At 40.5% G+C, this 22038-nt stretch overlaps 2 protein-coding genes across 11 annotated transcripts in view; one reads left to right on the top strand and one right to left on the bottom strand.

Annotated features, from left to right (window-relative positions):
* LOC104865489 (zinc finger protein 709-like) overlaps positions 1-2887 on the bottom strand; it is a 25776-nt gene extending 22889 nt beyond the window's left edge. Inside the window, exon 1 of the mRNA XM_010629008.3 lies at positions 2640-2887. Within this exon, the coding sequence (XP_010627310.2) occupies positions 2640-2828 (189 nt within the window). The 5' untranslated portion in view covers positions 2829-2887. The remainder of the gene's footprint in view (positions 1-2639) is intronic.
* Positions 2823-22038, top strand: LOC104865490 (zinc finger protein OZF). 10 transcript variants are annotated; one of them, XM_033756083.1, is made up of 6 exons: positions 2823-2897; positions 3155-3265; positions 13311-13771; positions 17974-18100; positions 18295-18355; positions 19952-22038. In XM_033756083.1, exons 3-6 carry the CDS (start codon positions 13739-13741, stop codon positions 21498-21500), a joined length of 1770 nt encoding a protein of 589 aa, XP_033611974.1. In that variant the 5' UTR covers positions 2823-2897; positions 3155-3265; positions 13311-13738; the 3' UTR covers positions 21501-22038. The 10 variants fall into 10 exon arrangements, with proteins under 10 accessions (XP_033611974.1, XP_033611975.1, XP_033611976.1 ...); XM_033756084.1 differs by lacking the exon at positions 2823-2897 and having other exon boundaries at positions 2908-3265; positions 13311-13427; positions 13530-13771; XM_033756085.1 differs by lacking the exon at positions 2823-2897 and having other exon boundaries at positions 2908-3265; positions 13311-13427; positions 13527-13771.

The raw sequence follows: 22038 nt of genomic DNA, 5'->3' as shown, positions 1-22038 counted from the left end.
TGTACGTATATGAACATTATGAACATTTTATGTTTTTAAAAACACATTTTATTAGAAGATTGAACTTTTATCAATTTTTGCATAAACTTCTAAAGTCATCTTTAAAAGGAATGATCAGCTGGACCATTCTGCTACTTGTCTCAATCTGTGGCAGTATTTTGCTTTATATAAGAAAATCCTCAGCCAGTTGTGGTGGAGCACGCCTGTAATCCCAGCACTCGGGAGGCTGAGGCAGGAGGATCACTGTGAGTTTGAGACAAGCCTGAGCTGCATAGTGAGTTCCAGGTCAGTCTCAACAAACCAAAAAAAAAAAAAAAAAAAAAAAATCCTCACATATCAATGTAAAGACTATGAACAATGAGAAATCCTCATACACTTCCAAGCATTTATATAACCACCTTTATAAAACATTATCAACAAATCCTTAAAAATCAGCAACACAGAAAGAAATAATATGCACAGATAAAATCTGACAGCCAGGCAGTTGGATGAGTTGAGGCAGAAGAAAATCACAAGTTTTCTTTTTTTGGGTGTTGTGTTTCTTGAGACAGCATCTTGCTAAGTAGATCAGGATGGTGTTAAACTCACTACGTAGCCCAGGCTGGCCTCCAACTCAAGGTAATCCTTCTGCCTCAGCCTCCCAAGTGCTGGGATTTGAAGGATTCACCACCATGCCCACCTACACAAATTCTTGTTCACCCTGGGCTACAACCCTCTCCCTCCCCCTGCCCCCCCAATATATCTGAGTTCATTTGCATGGGAGAACCTGATTAATACAGCAGTCAACAGTATACTTATCACAGTGTGATATGCTTCATATTCTACAAAGAAGTACTTTAGAAAGAGTTGAAGGAATGAGTCTACATAATCTTCTTGAGTTACCAAAGGAAAATATCTTGATGAACCCACAGGCAATTCAAAATGTAATGTATCGAAAATGCACTGAATATACGTGATCTAGCAAACAATGCTAAGCCTTGCCTTCTTTAAAACTGATAAACACTTATATTGACTTGTATTTGAAAAAATGCATCCAGCACGGCTTCTGTCAGAAAAGGTCAGTCAGTCTCCTAACTTCCATTTTTTCTTCAAAAACAGTTAGGGGCAAGAGTACTGGAAGACACCTCCAGTCTGAATACTCAGAGTCAGGAAGACTGCCACAAGTTGCAGGCAAACTTGGTCCACATAGGAAGTTCAAGGCCATCCGGAAGTACACAGAACACCCTGTCTCAAAAAACAAAAAATCCACTAGGTTACTGATCAGTAGTAAGAGAAAAAAAATAGTTATCTAAAGTCTACTTAGTCTTTTCCTTCCTTAATGCCTGTGACATTGGACTCATCCTTAGATTGCTGCAGCACACAATTCTTTACAGTCACACCAACAATCTGACCTCAGGGAAAGACCCGCTCTGTTGGAGGTATGGATTTTACCACTATCCCCATACCCTCCTCTCCCTCTCTTTCTCTCTTTGCTCCTTCCTGCACAGAAAACTCCTTTCTCAGTAACCGCTCATATGGCTGTAGAGCTCACATTTCAGGCCTTACCCCTACTACACTACTCCTTAAATATAAAGTCCACCTCCATCAGCATTCCAATTCTTAAAACGGCATCTATGGTCCAAGGACTACAGCAATTAGTTATTTGAGGTGCTGCCCCTCTGCTTTTCCACTCCTATCAAATCACATATCTGCAGATGTTGGAGTTTAATGAGTCTCACACTGTGTGTATAACAGGCAGCTCCTTCTGGAAGTAGACTTTAGCAAGAACACTTTCTTCTGCACTTGTTCACACATTAACATTTTCTCCATTTCTCTCAGCATTCAGACTCTATGGGAAGACCTCGCTTAAGTGGGCTCTGTTAGAAGAGATGATCATTAATTTTGGAGCGCTGTGTATATAACACAGGAGTTCACTCATGCTTGGCAAGGATTCCAGCACCGACTCACATCACTAGCCAAGTTAAACCTTTCTGTGTTTTCTTGTTGTTTGACGATTAGACTATGTAGTTCTCACTAGAAAGCCCAGGATGGACTCCAACTCTTAACTCCAACTCCTTCCTGCCTCAGCCTCCGGAGTGTTGGAATTATAGATGTGCACTACCGTGCCTGGCGATCCCTTCTTTCAATTCTCAGGGCATTAATCTCACTTATCCTGAGTTTGACACCTGGAATTTTGGCAATTTACTCTCATCACAAGGCAACACTGGCCTAAGAATCTAAGGTGTGACTAAGACCCTGTATCACAAATATTTATAAAACTGAGGTCCTCCAGCTCTGCTTGAGTGATGATGAATGGGACCAGGGATCCCGCACACCACAGCTTCCCCGCCTGGACTCCCCACCGGAAGCAGCGTCTCCCCACAATTCCCTCTCCGCGCACAGGTGGAGACGCAGCTGCGGCTGCCCGACACCGCCCTCCAGGCTGGCGGGGTGGCTGTGGACAGACAGGGTGCTGGGCACACCGTGTAGACCTCTCTGAGGCAGGGCGGAGGGACAGAGTGTCCACGGCGCGGAGACCAGGAGGAGCTCTGATGCGAGCAGCGGGGAGGCGCCGGCGCCATTGCTGTCCCCACCGTTTCCGCCCAGGCCTCGCCCCTCTCGTCGGGTCGCTAGTCAGCGCACCCATCCCACTACGTCACCATTGTCGCTGGAGGGTCTCCCGGGTAGCATCCCACGCAGCCTGCAGCCAGTAGAAATCCTAACACAGGACGGCCTGCCCCGCTGGGGCGGCTCTCACCACTGCGCCCAAGAACTGAGCTGTGGAGCCAGGCAAGAGGGCCCACCTCCCGGGCCACCTGATTGGACAGTTCATACAGCCCGACCCTCATCACTGATTGGCTCTTGCCCCATTGCCCGCCCTCTGAGTTGAGAGCGACAACAGAAAGGAGCCCTTACAGGTCAGTTTGAATCTGAAATGGGAAATAATGACCCAGACACAGCTTGACCGTTTTATCTCCCAGGATGCTAACCCGTCTTAGCCTGCATTTTTTTTTTTTCTGTGTAATTAAGTCCGTTCTTGAACTCACTATTTACCTCAAGTTGGTCTTGAGCTCTCTGTGACCCTTGTGCTTCACATTAATGCACCACCATGCCTGGCTACTCTAGGGTTTTTTTTGTTTTTTTTACTGGACTCAGTGGGATCTTACCCTTCCAGGTGGGGTCACCAGACTGCTAAGGCAGTTCGAGTTAATTCATCTTGGAGCGTCAGGAGTCCAGACAACACCAAGACACAAGAGAAGAGAGGGTGGCCCTGCTTTTTTGAGAGGTGAGAGATTAAGAATAAGGTCGTTGGCCTCATAGACACGACTTTCTCACACTGTATCTCTTGATTTAATCATTCTAAACTAAGAAAATACATGCCAGACAAAGGCATGTGATTGCTGAACAAACTCACTTTGTGGTGTAGAGGCAGGGAAAGCTCCCGGTGCCCTGTAGTTCCCTCCTCAAGTTGCAACTGTCTCCCAACACATTCATATTGCTAGAAGGAAAATATTGCCCGGAGTCACGGGACACTCTTGATTAATGTCTTGTTTGGCATGAGAGGTGTGTAGGGTATTAGTAAAGCACACTGCTGGTGTGTCTGGTCCAGTCGTGGAGGTGAGACATTCGGGACCTTATCTTCTCCTTCCCCTCCCTCTCTGGCACCTGGTTTGCTCTGTGCTTCCTGGTTCTCATGTGGCGGTTATCTTACTTCATTTCCTTCCACTGCGATATTTCTAAGTGGGGGTCAAATAACAACCAGCTTTAGCTTCTTCAACCATGAGCTAAAATAGTGCTTTTATTTTTAAATCCTGTACGTCACGAATTTTATGCCTGCAATACAAAAACAAAAACAAAATAGTAAAATTAACAGTTGGTGTCTGCAGAAAATAAACTGCCAAATGCGTCAACCCTTTCTTTAGAAGTCTGTGTGAGTGAGTAATCTCTATGAATGCTCTTCATAGCTTTTCTTCCTAAGGGCATATTTCAGCGTGACTCCAGCAACTGCATTTCAAGATCCACTTCCCAGGGAAAGCAAAGCCGCAGTTACCAGTAAGCACCTCTGAAAGGACAAAACCCCCAATACAATTGACACGTGTGTCACGTGCTTTCCATGGCTGTTCTGAGCAGTTGGAGGCAGCAGGACAAAAGATCTGTAGGCCAGAAGGACCCAAGGAAAGGGAAATGTCCTGACCCCCACTGGGCTCAATGTACTTCATCTTGAAGTCACTGGATTTAAGGCTGTGCTGCCATCTACGGTTTATTCACCTGCTTTACACCAATATTGAGCAGTCATAATGTAAATATAATTGAATGATGTCTGTGTATTTAAACCAAGAAATCCTTGTCTTCTTTCTGTGCTTATTAATGAAGAAGAAAAGACAATTCTAGGATACTGTGTGTGGATTCAAAACATTGAAAAATTATTGTTTACTGAAAAACATAGATGGCATGAGGCATATCCGTATGACAAATGTATAGAAAAGTTGATTATGAATCATCCACTTTTTCCTGTTTATTGTTGGCTCCATCACTATTCTATTTAGATATCTCAGGAGATGATCTGTGCCTAAGGATTTACATAATCTATTTACCTGTCTAGAATAATCCCCTTGATCCTATTCTCTCACAGCAGTATAGCCTCATTTATTTCTGTAGTCAAATCCAATCATTTATAAGTACATCCCTTTCAAATAGTATCACATAAATTGAGTAATATGTCCTTATTTGAAGAGGCTATGTTTCAGTGTCTCCAATGTATGCTTCAAACCCAACAGTGGATATTAATAACTATATAAAACACATATATATTGTTTTTCCCATACGTAAAATCTATGCTAAAATTTGGTTGATTTTCGTTTAGCACAGGTAGAGATTAGCAACATTACCTAATGCTGAACTACATATATAATCTCAATCAACATAGTACAATCATTGTCATGTAAATGACAGTTAATTTGGAGTGTCACTGTGATTGCATTGCAGATCTACTCAGGGAATTGCCAGTTTACACCTGTGGTGTGTTTTGCACGAGACATGGAGGTATGACCTCCGTGTCTATCTGGCCACTTGTCCCTTCCTCTAGGCCACCATGAACAAAAAAGCTTTCTCTGCCACATACTTCCCCCGTGACATTGCTTTCTTAGAGCCAGCCAACCATGGATTGAATCCCTCACAGTCATGAGCCAGGGCTTCCTCCCTTTAGTTGCAAATGTCAGGTACTGTGTCTCCACAATAAGAAAGGTCACTAATCCCTTAGCCCGTAGAGTGAAAATTGATGTTCATTTTTTCTGGCACGATATTGACACGGATATTGTAGAAAAGTATTTTACTTCTCAATAATTTCAAACTTATAAGACACCTGCAATTGAGTTAGGAACTACTTCATTGATTCACTCACCTTCTTGGGTAGTTCTTGCTTTTCCAGATTTGCAAGTCCATGTGAAACACTACCATGTATTTTACCAAAGTAGAGACACTCCTAGTTGGCTATCATAAAGCCCCCATGTCAGGAAATTAAAGCATGGAATAGTTGATGCTTAGGTGGATTTCACTTTCACCATTTCTCTTGGCTGGCACAAAAATTCTTTTTTCCATTTGTATTCAGTTTTCTTTTCTGAAACTCATGCTGGGACTCTTTCATTGCCATGACTTTGACATATGTGTAAAGCACATCCATTTTTATTTGAATACATAATTTCTGTTTTTTAGAGCATCTACCTAGAAATGGAGGGGTTGAGTAGTATAGTAAATCTGTATTCAACTTTTTGAGGAAATGCCAAAATATTTCACACAAAGGATGCGCTATGTGTAAGATTTCCAGTTTCTCTTCATCCTTACCAACATTTGCAACCTTAAATTTTTTGATACTGTACCCCTCATTTATACAATATGGTCACAGCATTTATTAAAAAACAAATGTCTTCAATATATATATTATTTCTATAATGTATGATACTGGTGAAAAATAAGCTATCTGACATTTTTTAGATATTGAAACAGCACCTCATATGAGGTGGCTTACGTCAGCCTTTTTTGCTTCAAAATCAGAAACATATATGATTTGCCTGTTTTGATGTGGAGGGATAATTTGAAACATAATCTTATTAGACCTGTTGATCATATACAGTTCAGGCAGAACAGCTGTGCTAAAAGGCCAGAAAAATCTGTCAATGCACTCCTTCTATTGGGTTCACTTCTAGAACTATTTATTTCCAATAGTCCTCAGGTGCCAATGAAATTGATTCATTTGGAGTAAAATAAATTTTCAGATGGAAACCAGCTTTTGTTAAGTGATGGTATCTTTGAAACATTTTGTTGTGTAGAAATGTCTCATATCATAAGAGGGAATCTCTCTTTCTATATACAAGTCCTACAAGCCCTATTCTTTTAACAACTGAGTTATCTTTATGTAACTAGGTCATTATATGAGATGGTCACTAAATCAGAAATTGTATATATGCTCTGATATGGACAATATAATATTCAATACAAAGAAATGGTCAAAGGATCCGGGCATGGTGGCACACGCCTGTAATCCCAGCACTCAGGAGGCTGAGGCAGGAGGATAGCTGTGAGTTTGAGATCAGCCTGGGCTACATAGTGAGTTCCAGCGTAGTCTCAACTATATAGTGAGACCCTGTCTCAAAAAAACAAAAACAAGAAAAGAAATGGTCAAAGGAAATGTCAACCTGATGATGTTTCATTTGCATAACTCTTCCAAGAAGTGCTGTAATGTATAACACAACATAAAACTGTTGCACTGTACTGTAGAGTATAATCAACAAAAATTACTCTATGGTACTAACAAGGTTTATGGTGGCACAAAAAAGAAAAGATATCAAGGCTCTATCAACAAGGTGTACAGAGTTGTACCAAAAAAATAGAAAGAAAGAAATGTCAGGTTGTAAGTCCCAGAGGTAGGTCCAAAGTCCAAACAGCATGCCTCTGCTATAAATGCAAACCATTGTTGAGTACTACTCAGCCATAAAGAACAAGAATCTAGAGATATTTATAGCTAAATGGATGTACACTGAGGCCATATTCTTAAGTGAAATACATAGGACATACATGTAAATACTGAATAGTTTCTCTGGTATGAAAAACTAAGAGTGTAAATAAGGTTCAAATTGTATAATTGATAATGTGAAATAGGAAGAAAAGGTCTAAAGGAGTAGGGGAAGTGGGAAGGGTAGGGGAAAGAAAGAAGGGAAAAGAAAAATAGAAAAAGAAAAAATGGAAACAAAGTCTTTGTAAATAAGTAAGAGAGGAGTGGGTAAGGCAGGGCACAGGAATGGGGAAAAAATAAGAACCAAGACCTGTCATGTAAAGGTACAAGATCCCAATGATGAATGTAACTGTATTGTATACCTAAAATGTACCAATAAACTTAATGAAAAAAATGCAAACCATTGTTAAATAAGTAGGTTGTTAAATGAGGAATGTCTGTATTGACATCATATTACAAAAATAGTTCAAAGAAAATGGTTCCTTTTTCTTAAGAACAAATTCTTTTCAATAACCTTAAAAATAAAATACAACAGCCACCAATAAATCACCCCATTAGCTGAGTTTAGGCAATATTGATCCCTCACATATCAGAAAAGGCAGAGATGAAAATTATTCAGAAAAATCAAAGGGCCAGGGATTTGGCTCAGTGGTTCTGCTGCCTGCCTAGCAAGTGCAAGCCTAGCAAGTACAAGGGCCTGAGTTTGATCCCGGGTACCCACCCCCAAAAAAATCTTAATTCACCACTTGTGAAATGTGAGGAATTTAGTGACTCCATCTATGAAACTCTTGAATATTTTTGGCAGTGGGAAATATAATGATGTTGGCTGGTTTCTCTTAACATGTCTAGATAAACTAGTGAAGGAAAACAATGAGCTCAAAACATCCATAGGTAATCTGAAATTTTCTCAGCCTGAGGACAAATTAATAAAGGAAAATAATAACCTCAAAGATTCAAATGCTCAGCTTTAGACACACATAAAAAAATTGAAAAGTTTCTCAATGTGTCTTGAAAGAGAATGTCCTTTCCTTTAGCTGCAGGGCTGAGATTGCAAAAACCGAAACAGAGGTCCTCATAACTCAAGGGGGTTAAATACAGTATAAGTGTAATAATGGTTACCCTCAAAGGGTATCTGAAGTAAAGATGAGGGCTCTGATCAGAAAAGACACTGGGGTGGAGCTGTTTGTGGGCGGGGGGTTCCTGAGGAAGCTGATGATGTTGAACTCCTAGATTCTAATGAGATTATTTTGCCAGAGGAGATACTCCCACCCACAGTGGCGGAGGCATCGCTACCCTCATCCCCTATGGTTTTGGCCTCTCCTAGTTATATCTGGGAAAACTAATCCCGTGTTGTCTGAGCACCATAGTGGTGACCCTCCTTAGGAATCACTTTTGTCATCCACATTTGCCTCTACATCTGTAACAAGGCTTGAGTCACAGAAAGCTCCCAATGGCGAGGCACATAGTGTGACCCATGAGAAGGTCCACTATTCTCCCAAAGAACTTGTTGAGCTTTCTAACTCATAAGTAGAGGCCTCTTCAGCAAGTGTGGGGATGGATATTACAGGTGTAGCATAATGGTGGCAAAAACATACAGATGGACCAGGCTGACTTTGTTGATAAGGGCCCATTAACCAGAGATGCTGAATTAAATGTTGCGGCTGGCAGAGCAAAGATAGGTATTAGCAGTTTATTCAGCTGGTTGGCAGAAGTATAAATCAAAAGGTGGTTCACTGTGAATGAGTTAGGCATGCCTGACATTCCATGGTTTACTCTTATTTATTTATTTACTTACTTATTTTTCCTCATTGAGTTTATTGGTACATTTTAGGTATACAATACAGTTACATTCATCATTGGGATCTTGTACCTTTACATGACAGGTCTTGGTTCTCATTTTTTTACCCTTGTCTCTGCCCTCCTTTCACCTCCTTCTCCCCTTCCCATTTATAAACGTTTTATTTCCACTTTTTCATTTTCTCCTATTATTTTCCTTTCCCTTATTACCTTTCCCCTGCCCTTCCCACTTTCCCTACACCTTTAGCCCTTTTCTTCCTATTTCACATTGCTAATTTTCTCATTAGGATCTTGTGTACTATTATAGTTATTCACACCAGAGAAGCTATTTGGTATTTACACATGTGTGACTTATTTACTTCACTTAGTACTCTTTTTTTTTTAAATTAAGTGTTGTCTTTAACTGAAAAGCTAAGAAACTGTCTAGTTACATTTCTCCCCCAAACCACAAACTTGTTAGTTACTGACTTTCTAGGCAACATACTCAAATCTGAAAAGATTAAAAATTTAAAAACAAATAAAATAAGACCTCAAATCCAATTAAGTGAGCTCTGCTACATTCAGGCCTATCTGTATCAGTGATAGTGCTTGACTTGAAGGCTGGAAGACATCCTAAATAACCCCACTCAGCCTTTTTTCAGGTTCCAAATTCTGAATAAAGATAATATTTTGTTAATTCTATTTCAGAAAACTTATTTCAAGTTGTTTTATTTACAGTACCACCTGTAGTGGTGGTAGCTCCCATGGCTTCTCTTGCGGGTCAGATTTCCTCACTCTTTTCAGTTTTCCTTGGATGATCCATATTCCTGGATTCTCCAAAGTTTTGGGGTCTCTGCTGCACCTTTGGCTTCACATGCACAGCTTCCTACACAGTCCCCTCAGGAGCACTGCTTGGACTCCCAGGCCTTCTGAAATCTGGGTGGAAGCCTTCCTGACCCCAACTCTTGCATTCCACATGGGCCTAAAAACCATCACATGGATAATGCCAGGGTTGCTGTCAGCTAGAGCAGTAGCCACACTTCCTTCTCTCTTAGCTGTAGGGCTCCAGTGCCCTGAACCAAATCCTGAGGAACAGCTTCCCTAGGCTTCTGCTGTTCTGGGACATGGTGCTCTGGGGCTGTCTTTTCAAAGCAAAGTCTTTCACCTTTACAATTTTGAGGCTACAAAGATGGAGTCCTGGTGTTTCTTGTGATGCTCTCAGGCCATCTTTTCTATTTTCCTATTCCTTCTCAGCAATCAACATCTCCTCCACTCTTCTTCTTCTTTTTTTTTTTTTCTTTTCAGTCCATAGCTTTACTGCAGATTCCTTTATGGACAAATTAAAAATGTTTTAAGTCATTGTGCTGGGCCCTTTGCTCTTGACTCTCAACACAAATTTGACTAAAAGTCTTCAACAGCAACCAAGCCACTGCCTCAGCATTAGACAGCTTTGAGATTTTCTTTGCCAGGTTAATTTGTCTGCCACCTAAATCTCATTTTCAGGCAAGGTCTCTGGACCCAGACAAAATTCATTTCTGCCAAGGCATAGCACACATTGGAGTTTAGCCGCCAATGCAGTCCTTCTTCCAGCAGAAATCTCCTAAGCCTGGTCTTTACTGCCTTTTGGTTTTCTGTGCTCTGATCAGAATCTCCCATTCAGTACAGCCTAAGGTGTTTTAGCTCTACTTTTTCTACTTTTTCTCTAAATAGTTCCTAATTCTTCACCTTCCCATAAGTCAGTTCCAAAGTCTCTTGAGCCATGCGGCCAGGTAATGTCAGAGCAAAGACCTTACTTTTCTGGTGCCAAATTCTGTCTCAAGTACTCTTCTCTTATTGCTGAGACAAAATATCCAATACCGAAAGTGAAAGGGGAAAAAGTGTAGTTGGTTTACAGTTCATAGAAGTTTCAGTTCATAATTGGTTGGCTCCAAGATGTGGTGAGAAAAAGGCAACAGTTCATGATGGCAGAAGACAGCAAAAGCAATAAGAGAACCTTAACAGTGTCTTCCTGCCCCTTTTATTTTATTCAATCCACTTAGGACAGGTAGCACTCACACCCTTAATCACAGTGCCTGTGGTTCTAACATTGCACCATGAATCAGACACACACTCTGGATTCAGCCACCTCTGAAAAAGCCCCACTTAAAACAATATGAGGCATTGGGGAGACATCTAAATGCAAATTATAGCCATCGTCTACATTCGGAAAATATTTGGTGATGTCCTTTCTCTGGAGTCAGCATACTCACATGCCATTTCTTCAACTTAGTTTTTCTGCTATCAGTGTTGTTTCAATATTGCCTGGAATATTCCTATGTGTCATTCAAACTACCCCGCATAAAATGCCACCCCATTCACTAAACTAGTGAGATTCACATTAACTTCTTTTATGTTCTCACAGCATCTTGTCCTTTTAAAAATTTTTCTTATATTGCCACCACTGTGAGTTTCATGCTCATTTGACTTGGAAACATTACACATGCTGAGAGACAGGAATGACTATGAGCAAAGCTTTTCTGTGCCCTCAGCACAGGGTTCAGGGTTCAAATGGGAAAATTCTCTAACATTGAGCATGACAGATTGCAATAAAGTTTCAGAAGGTAAGCCAGATGTCCACAAATGTTTTGTAAGGTTGTCATACCATGCTGGGGATTGAGAGAAACATCTGGAAGTGGTGATACTGAAATGAGACCTGAATCATGTGTATTTATGATTTGGGTAAAATGGAGACCGGGAGAATCACTTTGCAGATAGAAGAGCCAGGAGGTGCATTTTGGGGTCCCTTCAGATCAAAGTGTTGTGATGTCACATTGTGTCACCCTAGTCAGGGTTATTGGAGTGTTTTCCCAGAAAACATACACAACTTCACATCTTTGTGGATATTCTTCATGGTTCTTCTGAGTTACCACCTACAAGTATAAATAGTAGCTGAGAAGGAGAGCTTCATCAGCTTGCCAAGAATTGTGTAACAAGATTCCAGGTATCTGTAGTCTGTTTTAAGCATAATTTCACCGCCAGAGGCCTGTATATATTGGGTTCATTCTACTTTTATAGATTGTAGAGGGAGAAAGTCATTATGATATGCAAAGATCTGCTGGGGTTGGAGTGAAATATGTACACATTAAAGAAATTAGTTTAGAATATTTATAGAGAAAAACTCACTTCTATAGTCTTCTGAAGAACGAACTGATGATGTATTTGAAAGTTTATTGAGAACAGATACCTAAGAGGTATTGTATTAAGTGTTTTGTTGTTGTTGTTCTTGCTACAGGCAAACATACCTGAGATACAAAGCATAAAAAATAAGATTTATTCTGCCTCAGTATTTCAGAGAATGCAGTCTTGATTTGACTATATCATGGTGAACAGAAATAAAGGACAAGGATACCTACTTTATGAGAACCAGTATCACGGGTGGAGACAGGTGGAGAGTCCCTGCCGTCTCAGGCCTGACTCTCCTGATGACTCAGAAGGTTGTGGAAGAATCAGATAGAGACTGAAAGCACAGAAGCAAAGTTGTACTTTTATTCAGCAAGCATGCAAAAGTACAGCTGCCTTCTCTCAGATGGACAGGCAGCGGTGCCCAAAATAGAGCCACTGCTAAAGGGGGGCTCAAGATAATATTTTTATAGTAGCTGGGGGGGGCTATCTTGCCTCTGGCCTGAGGGTTCCCTTACTTGATTGGTTCATGATTAACTTAGCTTGTCATTAGGGACAACGGGGAAGGGTCTTTTGGGGAGGCTTTTACCTATTAGGGCCAAGGTTCTTTTTCCTTTTGATCTTAGCAAACCCAGCTTTGCAGGGTACAGATGGTTAAGCCTGTTTAGCCAGCTATCTGAACTCCTTCAGGAGGGGGTGGCGTTGTGGGTGGTGTGTGTGTGTCCCTCATCTTTCCCTGCCTATGAGTCTCCATCCCTGCACCAGGATCCAGAGATGAGAGAAAGAGGGTGAGAGGAATGAGCCAGCCTCCAGATTTGGGCCCTCAGCTCACGCTATCATGACTCAGCTAGACGCACTAAGAACTGTGCTATACTAATATCCTGTACATCTCTCAGTCCAAACAAGTTATTGACATGAGCGTATCACCTGACTCCAGATAATGTTTTTCTAGAAATATTAATTTGAAATGTGCATAATTTCAGCCACAGCAGGACATGGGAAACTCACAGTCTTAAGTACTTAAAGTAGATCAAATGTGGGGCTCAGTTTCCTCAATCATTCTGGGCTTCATGCTTGGAATTATGTTCTCCTTCAGAATTCAATTTTTTTTTTTTTTTTTTTCGATTTTATTTTTTTTTTTTTTTTTTTTTTTTTTTTTTTTTGTACCGGGGATTGAACTCGGGTCCTTGCGCTTGCAAGGCAGGCCACCGAATCGCTGAGCTAAATCCCCGGCCCCAGAATTGAGGTATTTTTAAAGGACTCTGCATATAAAGCTTGTCTGAAGGAGTTGGGATGCTTACTTTTCTTTAACTTTGTTCTTTTGCAGAATATTACTATCATACAACTCTAATTTCTTCATTAACCCAATATTTATGTTCTTTTTCAGGGTCATGTATTCATTTTGAGGGATGAAAATGAGTAAGCTGAGAAGCTGAAAATCTTGGGAATTGCACTGACGGCTCATTCCCAACAGCAGGCCTTCCCTCTATTCCATTTTGTCCTGGTCAGGCCTGGACTCATGATATTTTATCACATTAGGGATTGATTCTTCTATAGACACTGACCCTGGAATATTCTAAGCACGTTTGTGATTCACTTTCAGCAGGAGACCACTGAGTCCATTAAGGAAACCACGGAAGCGTTGAAAAGCCAGGAGTAAAGTCCTTAAATGCAAGTATATCTCAGATGAGGTGAGACTGAAATCATGGAAGAGAGATTGGTCCAGAAGTTCCTGAGTTATAATTTCTCATTTCAGCTCCACCACTGCTGGAAGAGCTTTCTTTCTCTACACAGTAGAGCAGGAGCCAATCAGAGATGAGGGCGCGGCTGTCTGAACTGCCCAATCAGGTGGGCTGAGGGAGGAGGACTCTTCCCGTATCTAGGTGCAGAAGCTCATACCCTGAAGGCATTGCTGAGAGCGCCCAGCAGACTACACCACCCCTTCCCGTAACTTCTATTAGCTGGAACCTGCATGGGAAGGATCGGGGGAGACCCTCAAGCCGCACAATGGTGACGTTGTCGGGGAGGGGGGGCTGGGATGGGGTGGAATCGGGTGAGTTCTGGAAGAATGAGCTGTGGCAATAAACAGCCTCTGCTTAGCTCCAGAATCTGAGGTTGTCCTATTCTTTAGTTCTGCATCACCTTCTGTCCTCTTTCCGCTTTGCTCAGGCAGGGGGAGTTCTGGGTCTCAAGCAAACCGTCCCCTCTGTGACACTGCTAACCCAGAAAGTGGGTCATGGGTGGCTGCAGGCAGAGCTAGGGCTTCAACCGACTGAGGAGAGCAGGAGCTTTGGGGGCATACGTTGGGTTCCATACTCAGTAATGGAAAACAATTACCACTTTAATTATTTGCTTGGTGCTTCTTCTCACAATGGTGTTACTGCACGAACTGTTGTAACCGAGCGAGTTGAAGCTATAGAGATGCGCCACACTCTGAGTCAGATTCGAGTCCGTCTGTTTATTTATTTAATCTTTAATATATATATATATATTTTTTGTACCAGTGATTGAACTCAGGACCTTGCACTTGCGAGGCAGGTGTGGTGCCGCTGAACTAAATCCCGGCCCTTTTATTTAAAGCCAGCGACCGAGAGGGGCTAGTGCTAGGAAAGAACTCTGCGCTGGAGAAGCGGTTTGATTTCTTCTTTTAAACCGTGCTTTCGGTTGGGGAGGGCTCAAGGGGAGAGCAAGAGGAATTTTACGGCAGAACCTTGCCTAGTTAGTTGGGGGCAAGAGGAAGTTTCGCATACTGGGTGAGCTACGAAGAAACATCTTGCAGCTGCAGCAAGTTTTCTGCCAAACAGGATGTGGGTTTGGGGTGCTTTGCCCAGCACAAAATGGTATGGAGTCGAGCTGGCTATCACAGAACAGGGCTCCTGGTCTCGCAACGTTCAGAAATGAGGTTGCTAAACAAAGGAGAACGTTAGGAGAGATTTTATTGGAAATAATAAGAAAAAGAGTCCCCTCATTTCCAGGAAGCGTCCAGAGTAAGTGATCCTGTGGCCGCTCAATACAGATCTAATTGCAGATAAGGAGAGCACAATAACTGCTCAGTTGTTTAGTGGCTGCCTGTCACAGATGTCTCTGTGAATTTACAACAGCCACTTTGAACTCAGGCTCTAACCCGTTTCCTCAGTACGTGGGGTCTAAGGGAAACTGGGGTTTTAGAGAAAAACTGGTTATTTAGCATTTTGACTTCCTGGAAACTTATGAGCTTAGCAGGGAGGCACCAAAGTCCTTTTAATAGAGAGGGGACTGCATTCCTTGTGCAGAAAGTTCACTCTTGGTCCAAAGTTCCAAGTAATTGTCTATTCTCATTTTAATTCTTATCAAAATGGCTAATTTCCCACCTGCATCTCAGGCCATTTGTTAAGTTCATTTGTTCGACAGTTTAAGTTCTACAATTTCATTCATTCTTTCTTTCTTTTTTTATTTTTTTGGTTGATCTTTGTGACAGCGGAGTATTGAGGTCTTCCACTACTACTGCATTAGTGCTTATATATGATTTTTCATGTCTGTTACTATCTGTTTTATATAGTTGGGCACACTTGTGTTTGGTGCATATATATTGATGATTGTCATGTCTTCCTTTTGGATTATTCTCTTTACAAGGAGGCAGTGTCCTTCTTTGTCTCTCTTAATTGGTGTTGGTTTGAAATCCACTGATCTTCAGAGGATAGCTCTCCTGTTTTGAGGGGGGCTCCTGTTGCATGGAGTATTGTTTTCTACCCTTTAACTTTCAGTCTGAGTTTCTTTTTGAATTAAGTGTATTTCTTGTATGCAGCATATTGTTGAATCTTGCTACTTGACCCAGTCTGCCAGTCTGTTTCTTTTGATTGGCGAATTGAGACCATTAACGTTGATGGTTATAACTGATATGCATTGACTTATCCTTGTCATGACTTTTTCTTATTTTTGGATTCTCCCCCCTTTGGTTTAATTTCTTATTGTGCCTGATGGATTCATTCTGCTGGGCTTCCTAATGTTGTGATCTTCATTGTCTTTTCCTAGAATATTGTTTAAATTTTTTTGGTGTGCTGGTTTGGTTTTCATGCAGTTCCTCAGGTGCTCTTTGTCATGAAAGTATCTTATTTCTCCATCAATTTTGAAAGATAGTTTTGCAGGGTACATCAATCTGGGTTGGTGGTGTTTTCCTTTAGGGTTTGAAATACATCACTCAAAGATCTTCTTGCCTTGAGGATTTGTGTTGAGAAGTCTGCTGTGATTCTGATGGGCTTTCCTTTGTATGTGATTTCTTTCTTTTCTCTAACTGTAGAATTTTATTCTGTTGGGTCTCTGGATTTTTAACTATTATATGCCAATGTATAGTTTTGTGTGTGTGTGTGTGTGTGTGTGTGTGTGTGTTTTATCATGGCAAGTTGGAGTCCTATAAGCCTCCCTTATCTGTATGTCAGGTCCTTTTCCCCTATTTGGGACATTTTCTGCCATTACTTTAGTGAACAGTTTTTTTTTTTTTAATGTCGTCTGCAGTCTCTCCTGTTTCTTCATTGATTCCAATCAATCTTATGTTATTCTTTGAATCATCTAGAAGCTACTGGATTAATCTCTCATGATCCATTACTATTTTAAGAGATTTTTCTTTTCCTGGTCACTAATTGCAACCCTAACTGCTGTATCTGAAATTGTTTTCTTGCATTGGTTCATTCTTCTGTGCAAACTTTCAGTGGAGCTTTTAATCTCTTTGCTCATGTTTTATGGATTCCATTTGTTTCCTATGTTGGGATTCCATTGTGTTTCTCAGCTCCTCCATTTTTTTTAAGTCTGTGTCTGCTCTAGATTTATTAACCATGTCTTGTACTGTGGGCACAGTCTCTGCTGTTATATGAGAAATTATTTATGATTTCATTTTTTCCATGTCCTCTTTTGTTGCCAGTTCAGGGAGTCCAGGTGGTTGAGTATCAGATTATTCCATCTCGTTTTCCTTTGGGGTTGCCTTAGGTGATCTGAAAGTCTGTTTTGACACATTTCCATGTCTACTTATTTCAACAGATACAGCCTTCTGTGCCTTTGTTGAGGGAAATTTTTGCTCACCCAGTGGTCTTCAATTCTCAGCAGGCTACCCAGCAGGCTTTACTCTGTTGCTCCCCATTACACCAATTCCTGGGTTTAGAATGGTGGCCTTCTATATCCCTGAGCTGACCTGTTGTCTGTGTGGTTTCTGGCTGGGACTGTGCATACCTGGGATGGTATCTAGGTGTGCCTCTCCCTGGGACCCCTATGTAGTTGATGCCTGGGGTCAGGCCTTTGGCTGGGGGCTATGTAGCCCAGTTCCTGTTGTCTGTGTAGGCTTCTGACTAGGGTCTTCAGGCACTTATCAGTGGTATCAGGGTGAGTCTCTGGCTGTTGCTTGTGCACCTTTTCCAGGTAGGCCCTTGGCTATGGCCAATGGTGTGGCGGGACTCTGGATGAAGTTTGCATGCCTGTGCATCTCTTTTCTAGGTGGTCTATGGCTTGGGTGGGTGTGCCTACACCTCTGGGGTTGGGGTGGGGCCCTAGCTTGGACCCGCCTGCAGCTGCTCCAGTTTGATCCACACAGCTGCTCCCTGGGATGTACCCACACTTACCGATGGTATGGCAGAACTCTCTTAATTAAATTTTTTCTATGAAACCAGATCCAAGTATCAAAATGGTGCCTATGTAGAAAGAAATAAGGGCTCAATTCTATGAATAATCAGATTTGAAAAGAGATAATCCATAGTGTATCAAAACCATTCATTATCTGCCCCTATGTTTTGTGAAGAGTGATTTTCAAGCTCCCTCTATGAGCTCTGCTTTAAAGACAGTCCACAAATACAATTTGGGCGACCCTGCAGGGCAACCAGTGCTACTCTTGTGCTGTTGCTTTAGTAACAAGTTGCAACCTAGCATCAAAATTGCTGTGGGAAAATATGTGCATACGCATGGGCTTGTTGACCAAGACATGGAGTTAGTATTTGAAGGATATAACCTCAATTCAGCTTTTTAAGAGAAGAATGGAGACTTCAAGCTGTGAATCTCAACCTTCCTTCAGGAAATGTGTGATTATTTAGGACTCAGTGACCTTTGAGGATGTAGCTGTGAACTTCACCATAGAAGAGTGGGCTTTGCTGAATCCATTCCAAAAGAAGCTTTACAGAGATGTGATGTGGGAAACATTTATGAATATGACTGTTATAGGTAAGGATGACATCATTTTCTCATTAAATAATGAGAGAGCATTGGTTCTTGTTCATTGGTGCAGTTTCATTAAATAGAATGTGAAAGTATTTTGAAGACTATCTCAGTCTGGTTATATTATACCATGAATCTAACCGGAGTCTATTAATCTTTATGTAATGATATAGTGATTTTTTTCTCTATTTACAATTCAGGAAGAACCTGGGATAACCAGCAAATTGAACGAACATACAAAAATTGCTCAAGGAATCTAAGGTAATTTGTATTCATAAGAAAACGGAATATTCCTGAAGAGTCAGTGTATGAGCAGAAATATTACAAATGAGGCCATATTCAAATTTATTTAATCTCATAAAAATTCTCCAGAGATGCACAAGGTTGATTTTATATAATACAACTATTGAATACAGAAATATTCTAATATAGGAAACTGAGTACTGATATTATGCTCCAAGTGTCACTATCTGATATATCAGTATAAGAACAGTCTTTCATGATCAACATCATTGAAATGTATAAAATTGCATTTTGGTATTGTGTAAACATATACAAAAAGAATAAATTTTGATTCCATCCCTGGTACCAAAAAAAAAATTTTTTTTTTAAATTTTGACTGGAATTTATCTTCAAGATACCCAATTATTTACATATGACTATGAGACACTCACTATGTAAAAAGTATCTAACTTGTAAGGAGTATTCAAAATAGAAGTGAATGCTAGTATTGTAGTAATAGATGTTTTCAAAACATTCTTCACAGAATTGAGTCCATTCATGTTTTAAAATTCTTAGAAGGCACCTTCATACATTGTTGGTGGGAATGTAAAATAGAACCATTATGATAAATCAATATACAAATGTTTCAAAGTAAAACTAGAAGTTTTTTTTTTATTGAGATGTAGCTCCCTGGATATGTTCTTTTTCCCCCCTGGGTATATTCTGAAATAAGTTAAAATCATCAGATTTTAGTGATACATATATACTCATGCTCAAAGCAGAATATGCAGCAGTATTCAAATAGGTAAGCTCTGGAAGCAATTCACAGTATTTGAACTCTGGAAAGAACCTAGACACCCATCACTGGATGCCTAGATAAAGAAAATGTGGGATAGGCTCAGCATGGTGGTGGAGTCTTGTAATCATAGCACTCTGGGAAGCTGAATCAGCAGTATATCAACTTGATGTTCAGCCTGAGCAAATTAATTATCAATGAGAATCTTTCTCAAAATAAGAAATAAAAAAGCTGGAAATGTAATTCAGTGGTAAGAGCTGTATTTAATCCTCACTTGATCTTAGCCAAAAGGCCAAGAAGCGATTTGTATTTAATTCTCAGCACTGAAAAAAAGTGTTATATATTCAGCCATAAAGAATGCTATAATGTCATTGGCCAAAACCCCAAAACAGATGGAAGGAACTCCATCTCATAATGTTAAGTGAAATAAACCAAACACAGGAAGTGAAATATCACATTTTCTATTAAACGAGAAACTAAAAACATAATTTGGGAGTAAAATAAAAGAGAAGTGATAGGCTAACTTTTTGGAAACAGGAAAGATGATCTGGTGGAAAGAGAATAATGGATGAAAATGTATCAAAAATTGTCAATATAAACACATAGGTACCTGTCTTCTAAAATAAAACTAGACCATATGTATTGCAGACACACCAATTAAAAATTTCCAAATAAATACCATTGTTTTGTGAATGGGTGTTTTGAAGGCATCCTCCAAGGTATTAGGTAAATTCATTGTCAAAATTTCTTAGCAGACATCAAACCAGAACTTTTCCTCATAAATTATCAAGATGAAAACCCTTTTTATTGTGATTGATATTTTTGTTCTTTCTTTACAGAAATGAAGAAGTAGAAAAATATTATCAGTGTAAAGCTTGGAAACAACAGGAAGAGTTATTCCTCTGGACTCCAGATACTAATGTGGACATGCAGCAAGCTGCTGTAAAGCCAACTGAAACCCGTGCTTGTGAAAAGCCCCTGATTGGGCAGGTGACCCTAAATGTGCCCATCATAGCTCACACTGGGCTGAAGCCACATGAGTATTTGGGATCTGAGGAGAAGCTGAATAAATGTAATGATTTCCAGTCCTTTCAGAAGTGTGCAAGGACAGAGAGTGGAGAGAAACCCTATCAATATGAGCAGTGTGCAAAAGCTTACTCTGATCTTAGTGAAAGACCTCAACCTGGAGAGGAAACCTCTGTAGGTAGGAAAGGTGTGAAAGCCTCCAGCACACCCAGTGGTGTTCAAATCCGTGAAGGAAAGCACAGTGGGGAGAATCCATATGTATGCAAACCTTGTGGGAAAACTTTTATTTCTTCATACTATACTGAGAGACATGAAAGAAAACATGCTGGAGAGAAGGGCTGTATATCTCAGGGACGTGTGAAAGCGCTAGCTCATTGTAATTCCTTTCAAAGACTTAAAAATGTTCACACTGAGGTAAAGCCCCATGTATGTAAGCAGTCTGGGAAAGCATTCACTGCACATGGTTACTGTAAAACTGATGAAAGAAGTCACACTGGTGAGAAACCGTATGTATGTAAGCAATGTGGAAAAACATTCACTACACAGAGAGTTTATAAAACACATGAACGTAATCATCTAAATGAGAAATGCTATGTGTGTAAGCAGTGTGGAAAAGAATTCATTCATAAGTCCACATATCATAGACATACAAGATCACACACAGGTGAGAAACCCTATGTATGTAAGCATTGTGGGAAAGCATTCCACACATATAGTCACTGTCAAAGACATGAAAGAATTCACACTGGGGAGAGACCCTATATATGTAAACAATGTGGGAAAGCATTCATTACATACAATCATTTTCAAATACATGAAAGAACTCACACTGGGGAGAAACCCTATGTATGTAAGCAGTGTGGGAAATCTTTCAGCCAACGGACTAATTGTCATATACATGAAAGAATTCACACAGGGGAGAAACCATATGTATGTCAGCAATGTGGAAAAGGATTTGCTGTCAAGTCCACATTTCATAGACATGGAAGGTCCCATACTGGTGAGAAGCCTTATGTATGTAAGCAGTGTGGGAAAGCTTTCAACACACTCAGTCAGTGTCGAATACATGAAAGTATTCACACTGGAGAGAAACCCTATGTATGTAAGCAATGTGGGAAAGCTTTCAGCACACTCAGTCACTGCCAAAGACATGAGAGTATTCACACTGGGGAGAAACCCTACATGTGTCAGCAATGTGGGAAAGCTTTCAGCACACTCAGTCACTGTCGAAGACATGAAGGTATTCACACCAGAGAGAAACCCTATGTATGTAAACAGTGTGGGAAAGCATACACTACACAAAAATATTTTGAAAAACACGAAACAAGTCATACTGAGGAGAAACTTTATGTGTATCAGTAATGTGAGAAATCTTCAACCAACAGAGTACTGGTCAAATGTGAAGAAATTCACACTGGGAAGAAGCTGTGTAAGTAAGCAATGTGGGAAAGCTTTCTGTATACAGAAGTGCCATCAAACATGAAAGACAGCACACTGGGGCAGGCCATATCTAGGCAGTGTAGGAAAAGATTAAGCCCTTCATTTTTTAGATGTAATAGGACTCACTGGCGAGTAACTATGTATATAAGGAACGTGTGAAAAAAAATTCAGCTGATACAGTGTCAAATACATGAATGAGGTCACACTGAGGAGAAAGCCTATGTAGGCAATGTGGGAAACCATTCAGCATACATGGGTATTGTTAAGTGCATGAAAGAAGTTTGGGAAGAAAGCCTCTGTATGTGAACCTATTTTTAAAATCCTGTGAAAATTACTCATGTAGTGGAGACCTGTAGTAATATGAAAATTTTGATGTCCGTGTTTCTTCATTAATTTTCTAGAAAATACATTCCCAAATGGAGATATCCTAAAGTGTATTCATTCTGTATTTTTTAGTAAA

Source organism: Fukomys damarensis, unplaced genomic scaffold (assembly GCF_012274545.1).
Source record: "Fukomys damarensis isolate Sample0158 unplaced genomic scaffold, DMR_v1.0_HiC HiC_scaffold_25, whole genome shotgun sequence".
Lineage (NCBI taxonomy): Eukaryota > Metazoa > Chordata > Mammalia > Rodentia > Bathyergidae > Fukomys > Fukomys damarensis.
This window is presented reverse-complemented; position numbering and strand designations above follow the sequence as displayed.

Excerpts from the sequence above, each read along its gene's own strand:
- LOC104865490 (XM_033756083.1), top strand. The coding sequence starts at position 13,739 with ATGAGGGCGCGGCTGTCTGAACTGCCCAATCAG. Across the intron at positions 13,772-17,973 it reads TGTCTGAACTGCCCAATCAG|GACTCAGTGACCTTTGAGGA; the intron begins GTGGGCTGAGGG and ends GTGATTATTTAG. Across the intron at positions 18,101-18,294 it reads TATGAATATGACTGTTATAG|GAAGAACCTGGGATAACCAG; the intron begins GTAAGGATGACA and ends TTTACAATTCAG.